Consider the following 7,636-nt stretch of genomic DNA (forward strand, 5'->3'; position numbering starts at 1 on the left):
AAACTTTAATGTTTGTAAAACGTTATCAATTACCAAGACCCACCACGTGGAGGTGACTACTCACGGGTCTCATTAGAATGTATGGTAAATCAGTACTGTTTCATATATTTCTCGCACAAGTCTCAATTTGTATTTAATTTAAGTAACTTGTTAGAAAGAGAAATGGTATTCGTAAAATAAGGAATAATTTGTTTGATCGATCTAGTGACTCATTTAAGATATTGAAAAAATATTCTTGTTTGACTAATACTAGTAGAGGACTAAATTATTTTCGAAATTACAGATTCAAAGAGTAATTCTGAATAGCAATATTATTGTTAGAATAATATTATCTATGTGTATGCAAAAATATAACGTGTATCACGTGTATAACGTGTAATTGTTAAAAAATGGTAACTAATAAAGTATATATGTACGACTATGATACAAGTCATGGAAATTGAACTCGTATTCAGATTCATATAAATACGATCAAGTATTAACCCAACACCAAAGAAATCAAACCATGTAACTTACCGATCGTTGAAGTCAGAACTGTAGATTGAAGTTTGGTTGCAGACAAATGATTAATTAAAAATTTTAAATAATATTTAGAAGTGTTATAGAAGTGAATTTATTGTTTACTTGTTACGAATAAATTATTAGAAATATTTAAACAAATGGAATATTCAGAAATATTATTTAAAGACTCACTCCTGTATTTTGGTTGATGTGCACACGACGGAAGTTCAATTGGTAATAAGCCTCCGTACCACTGAAGGTTAATTTAATGTTTCGATTGTCGGTGACCCGGAAGTGTTGACAATTTTTTTTCAAATTTCTAAAATTTGGTCGGTGTGCATACGACGGAAGTTTTATAAGCTAATGATTCTCCGCTCAAGGTTAATATATATTTTGGTCGTCGGTGATTCAAGACAGTTGATAATTCTTTTCAAACATTTAAAATTTGATCGATGTGTTCACGACAAAAATTCAATTCGTACTGAACTCTTTTCTCGGTTCATTGACATTAATCTGAACTTTCTGTCGTTAGAGATGCGACACAGGTAATAAAAATTTCTTAGAAATGTATTAGTGTCGCGATTACGATAAACGATTAATTAAAAATTTTAAATAGAACTTAGAAATGTTACAGGAAGAGAATTTATTGTTTAATTGTTACAAATAAATTATTAGAAATACTGGATAATATATAAACAAGTAGAATATTCAGAAATATTATTTAAATATTCACTACTTTATTTTGTTCGATGTGCACACGACGGAAGTTCAGTTGGTAATGAGCCTCCGTACCACTGAAGGTTAATCTAATGTTTCGATCGTCAGTGAGCTGGAAGTATTGACAATTTTTTTTCAAACTTTGTAAAATTTGATCGATGTTCACACGACAAAAATTCATTTCGTAATAAGCTCTTGTCTCCGTATCGATTGATATTAATCCGATCTTTCGCTCGTTAATGATGCGATACAGATAATGAAAATTTTTCAGAAATGATTTAATGACTGGATTACTAGAAATGATTAATTAAAAATTTTAAATAGAACTTAGAAATGTTATAGAAGTGAATATTGTTTAATTGTTACAAATAAATTATTAGAAATATTATACAATGTTTAAACAAGTAGAATATTTAAAAATATTATGTAAAAACTCACCTCTAAATTTTGGTCGTTGTGCACACCTCGGAAGTTCAATTGGTAATGAGTCTCCGTACCGCTGAAGGTTAATTTAATATTCCGATTGTCAGTGACCCGGAACTGTTGATAATTTTTTTTTAATTTTTCGAAAGTATTTGTCTATAATACCAATCCGTAGTTTTTAGATTTCTATCGCAAGGTTACACTTTCATAAATATGTTCCAATGTCAAATGTAATAATTTATCAATTTTTTAATCTATAACGGCTAAAACTAAATTCACACTTTCATAATATTAATTTTTTAGTTATAACTGCAGTGATCTATATTAAATTGAAATTTATGTAGAGAAGAGTTATGTAGTCAAAAATCAAGTTAAAAAGTGTTCGTCGCTGGAGAATAACATATAAGCGCAAAATATAAAAATTTTCGCTCGTTTATTGTTTCAGACAGCAAGAAATATATGTATTATGTAACTATCTTTTCCGTTATTCTAAATAAAATAATTTAATTATTCTAAATGAATTGTTCGAACCATGAAATAGTAGCTTGGAAGTTCAATCACCGATTTAATTGTTATAAGTAAATAGTTAAAATTGTTAATATACAAAAGTATCATCGAAATGCATTATTTTACAATTTGAATAATTCATATGAAACAATTAAATTATTTCTATTATATTTCTAGACATTATTTAATAATTTTCACAACTTTCATTTTACGATTGGACAATTAAATTAATTATTTCATTCAGTAAGTCAACGTCGTTTCTCTACATTGTTCAAGATTCTTATAAATTAATAATTAAATATTTTAAATAACACTTGAAGATATTACAGAAGAGAATTTATTGTTTAATTGCAAATAAATTAATATGTGCCCACGACAAAAATTCAGTTAAAATGATTAGAAATATTAGATAATGTTTAAAGAATTAGAATATTCAGAAATATTATTTAAAACTCACTCCTAAATTTTAGTTGATGTGCACACGACGGAAGTTTGATTGATAATGAACCTTCGTACCCCTTAAGGTTAATGTATATGTATATTTTGGTCATCGATGATGTAGAACATCTGATAATTTTTTTACAATTTCTAAAATTTGGTTGATGTGAATACGACGGAAGTATAATTGTTAAGGAGCCTCCCTATTGCTCAAGGTTACTGTATGTTTCGGTCGTCAGTGATCCAAAACAGTTGATAATTTTTTTCAAACTTCCAAATTTTGTCGATATGCCCACGACAAAAATTCAGTTCGTAATAAGCTCTTGCCTCCGTATCGATTGACATTGGTCTGATCTTTCGGTCGTTAATGATGCGACGCAGATAATGAAAATTTCTTGGTAATGTATTAGAGTGACTCGATCACTACAAATGATTAATTAAAAATTTTAAACATCACTTAGAAACATTACAGAAGAGAATTTACTGTTTAATTGTTACAAATAAATCATTAGAAATATTAGATAATGTTTAAACAATTAGAATATTCAGAAATATTATTTAAAACTCACTCGTGAATTTTGGTCGATGCGTACACGACGGAAGTTTGATTGGCAATGAACCTTCGTACTGCTTAAGGTTAATATATGTATATTTTGGTCGTCAATGATCTGGAACATCTGATAATTTTTTTCCAATTTCTAAAATTTGGTTGATGTGAATACGACGGAAGTATAATTGGTAATGAACCTCCGTACCGCTAAGGTTAACGTATGTTTCGGTCGTCAGTGATCTAAAACAGTTGATAATTTTTTTCAAATTTCTAAAATTTGGTCGATGTGCCCACGACAGAAATTCAATTCGTAATGAGCTCCTGTCTCTGTATCGATTGACATTGATCTGATCTTTCGGTCGTTAATGATGCGATACAGATAATGAAAATTTTTTAGAAATGTATTAGCGACTCGATCACTACAAATGATTAATTAAAAATTTTAAATAGAACTTAGAAGTGTTATAGAAGCGTCTTTAAATGTTACAAATAAATTATTAAAAGTGGTAAGTATAAACTCCTAAAATTTGGTCGGTGAACGTCGTATTTTTAGTGATTGGGATAATTTTTGTGAAATACGCGAATAAATGTCCTTTGTTATATTGCAAACTTTGTTCTTCTAATTTCTTCGACACATATCTTTGTGCTTTTTAAGCGTTAATAACTATGTCAAAAATAAATCGTTCAGTTGCCAATTATTATTATCAACTGAAACTTATAAATTATGATAAATGCAATTTAATAACTGTTATATACAATTCCAATGTAATAATCCCTAATTAATTTAGTAATTTAACGATTTAATAATCCCTAATCGGTGAATTTTTCTCATTTTATTCCGATGAAAAGTAACGATCGGAGTGATTACAGATTATTATATTTTAATTTTATTCCTGTCTCATTTATTACTCATTAGGCGATGGTAATTGATAATTAGTCGATTTTTCGTTAAGTCGACGATGAATTAGTTATTACACATTGTTCCACTAAATTGCCATTTCATTCGAATTTGTACATTAATATCAAAATTACACGTTAAACACTGCGGACTGTTGCAATTAAATCTGTTCGCTTTCACCGTGACAATTGGAAATCGAGTATGATCGTTGCAGGGTGAATTTTTATCTACCTCTTATGTAACGCCAATCTTTCTTCTCAATCAATTGGATTGGAACAAAAACACAATTTTCCAACGTTACGAGTTTCTATAAAAAATTGTATAGCTTTGAGAAATCGAAAAATTCGAATCGGTTGTTTCCCATTCGCTCCGGAGAATGTATGTACCGAGGGTGAGGAAAGGGGTTCTGAACTTTCATTTAATAACCATGGAATTAACGTTTTAGCGTGGGTGGGCGCGTTGAGCACTGCGGTCTCCCGTGGATCGGCACCATTGGTCGTTGGCGCGTGTCGCCGTGGAAGTACAAGGCTTACAGCGGTGATCGGCGGTCTCGTGCTGGCATTGGCCTCCCTCTTCACCTCGTTCGCCGCAGAATTGCACCAGGTCCTCCTCAGGTGAGTCACAGACTTGCTGACTTTCTCCGACAATTCACGACGGCCCGCATTTATCTCCGTTTTTTATTCACCAACGCGTCGTCCACGTGTTTGTAATTTGTAAATTTTTCATCCTTGCCGTTTTTCCAATATATTCTGAGATATCTATTATTCTACTAGACTCTTTATTACGTCGTTGAATTGGATCTTTAAAGTTCGAAATTGGAGAGGAAACGAGTTTGATGGATGAGAGATTTATGAGAAATGTGATCGAAAAGTGGAAGTGATACGTTTGGGAATGTTTAATACGATGTTCATCGCCGATTTGAATCCGAGGCCGCTCGTCGTCGGTTGAAGCCCACGAGGGTCTTTAAATATTAATTCAAGCGAATTACCATTTGATACGTTTCCTCCATTCCCGTGAAACTCGAGTCCGCGAATTTTCTTAAATCCTGACAAATTATCGTAATTCACGTTTCCTTGAATTCTGGCAAATTTGTTCCAATCTCCTAAAATCCTCGGTGAATCGTGACATTCGGCAACATTTTAATTGGGATTTAATTTTAATAAAAAAAAAAATTCATTCGCGTCAATTCTAACACAAATTGATGATCAAATAAAATATTCGTTCACATTCCATCTAATTCCAGCAATCTAAGTCTAGAGGAGGAAATTAATTTACATTCGAACGTTACTGGCGATTAATTTTGACAAATTGGCAATCAAAGAGGAAATTAATTTACATTTTGATCACGATCTTAATAAACTGACAATGAAACGAAAAATTATTCTGCGCCCTCCTCAGTTTTAACGAACTAACCAGAAATGAAATAGAAAAATTGATTCGCACCTTTTTCCAGTTTTAACAAATTAGCGGCAAGAAAAAATGTACAATTTCTTTTGTATCCTTTTTTTTTTTTAAATGTTGCTTCGAGAGACAAACGCAGGTTTCGTCCAATTTTTCAACGGTGGAAGTTAAATTTTGTGCCATGCGTGTTTCTTTCTCTGTCCGTGCGAACGTAAAATTTTCGCGCAAAGTGAAAAATGATGGGGTGCAGGTGGAAAGTAGCAAGGTTGGAGCCGTGACTCCCTTGAGATACGACCTCTCGATGGTCAAATCGAAGACGATCGGTCTTCGTTGAAAGCTCAGATCTCGAACTCTGCACGAAAAGAAAGAATTAACGGGATTTGCCCGGGGAAATATATGGGGCAAATAGTGTTAACAAATGGTGCAACAGGATTGAAACGGAAAGCGAAAATGCGGAAATTTTTACGGGCGAGAATGAATATTAATTTTGTTCTCAAAAACTCTCGGGAGATCCACTCTCGATCGTTTGTTTTTATGTTGTTATTTAATTTCTAAAATAATATCAATTTCAAACAGTCGAGTGATGTAAAATTAATTATCAAAAANTGTCAGGAGATCCACTCTGGGTCGTTTGTTTTTATGTTGTTATTTAATTTCTAAAATAACATCAATTTCAAACAGTCGAGTGATGTAAAATTAATTATCAAAAACTGTCAGGAGATCCACTCTGGGTCGTTTGTTTTTATGTTGTTATTTAATTTATAAAATAATATCAATTTCAAATATCACAGTCGAGTGATGTAAAATTAATTATCAAAAACTGTCAGGAGATTCACTCTGGGTCGTTTGTTTTTCCTTGATTTCTAAAATAATATGAATTTCAAACAGTCGAGTGATGTAAAATTAATTATCAAAAACTGTCAGGAGATCCACTCTGTGTCGTCTGTTTTTATGTTGTTATTTAATTTCTAAAATAATATCAATTTCAAACAGTCGAGTGATGTAAATATAATTATCAAAAACTGTCAGGAGATTCACTCTGTGTCGTTTGTTTTTGCTTGATTTCTAAAATAATATCAATTTCAAACAGTCGAGTGATGTAAAAATGAATAATTCTCGGAAACACAGAGCGTACAGTAGCCATCACACAAGTTAAATACCCTAACCGTCTTAAATCTGAGGTGGATAAGTAAGTTGTAGATAATCTTGAAAGTTCCAAAGTCCTAAGAGTCCTAAAAATCCAGATTCTAAAGACTCTGAAAAATTCCGAGGGACTGAGAATCCCATAAGCGTAAAAAGATCCTGAGAAATCTTGAAAATCTCAGAGTCCCGTGTAAAATTCTACGAGATCTTGGAAGCAAGATCCCCTAGCATTTAGAAACGTAAGATAAAATTCCCTCGAGAGCCCAGAAAATTCAGATTCTAATAAATGATTCTAAAAAAAAAAAAAAAAAAAAAAAAAAAAAAAGAAAAATCCAAACCAAAAAGAGACATATCTCCATATATACTCTGTCACGATCCTGTCGAACTTTAAACTCGAATTCGAAACCCGTGAACTACGCGAGCTGCGAGTCCTCCTCTTCCCGAGTAAGCAACGTCAAATTTGCCGATTTCTCACGGGAGCTCGCTTGTAAATCTCGGATTCTAAACTCTCGGAACTTTGCTCAGATTCCCCGTCGAAAACGTTGCCCCTGTCCAAGCTCTTTCGCGTCTCTCTCGCGAATCGTCGGAACTATTCCCAATACAGCGTGTACAAAGCGAAACGATTTTCACCGTTTGCAAAATGTAACAGCTACGGCGTGGTGCTGGGCACCGGGGCCGGCCTCGTCAGGGAAACTGCCGGCCTGGTGCTGGGCCATTACTTCAGAAAACGGCGGGAGTTCGTGGAGATGGTGGTGCAAGCCGGCGCGGGGGTAGGAATAGTGCTGTTCAGCGTCTTCTACAGGGAGGCGGTCGGGTAAGTTATCGGTTCTACTTCCGCTATCGCGTGCAAATGTTAATATACATCGTCGTTTGCTTGAGAAATTTTTCTGCGCGCGCGTGTGTGTGTGTGTGTGTGTGTGTGTGTGTGTGGAAAATATCGATAAATTGATGAGAGAAAGAAGTCAGTCGGTGTGAGAAAACTCGAAGTCGAGAGTTTTATTGGATAGTAGTGATTTGCTTCGAAGATACTGAGAGCAAGATGTTGTGGTATTATGGTG

The 7,636-nt window shown here is 33.3% G+C and overlaps 1 protein-coding gene across 1 annotated transcript; it reads left to right on the forward strand.

Moving 5' to 3' along the window:
• Positions 1-4,409: 4,409 nt before the first annotated feature.
• Positions 4,410-7,392, forward strand: LOC122537308 (monocarboxylate transporter 14-like; the record flags this gene model as incomplete). The annotated part of the gene is made up of 2 exons (XM_043670377.1): positions 4,410-4,648; positions 7,228-7,392. Coding segments are annotated over 2 exons (404 nt in total), but the record flags the coding sequence as incomplete, so codon positions are not given.
• Between the last annotated feature and the right edge of the window lie 244 nt (positions 7,393-7,636).

The sequence above is a fragment of the Frieseomelitta varia genome, unplaced genomic scaffold, assembly GCF_011392965.1.
Source record: "Frieseomelitta varia isolate USP_RPSP 00005682 unplaced genomic scaffold, Fvar_1.2 scaffold_90, whole genome shotgun sequence".
Classification (NCBI taxonomy): Eukaryota; Metazoa; Arthropoda; class Insecta; order Hymenoptera; family Apidae; genus Frieseomelitta; species Frieseomelitta varia.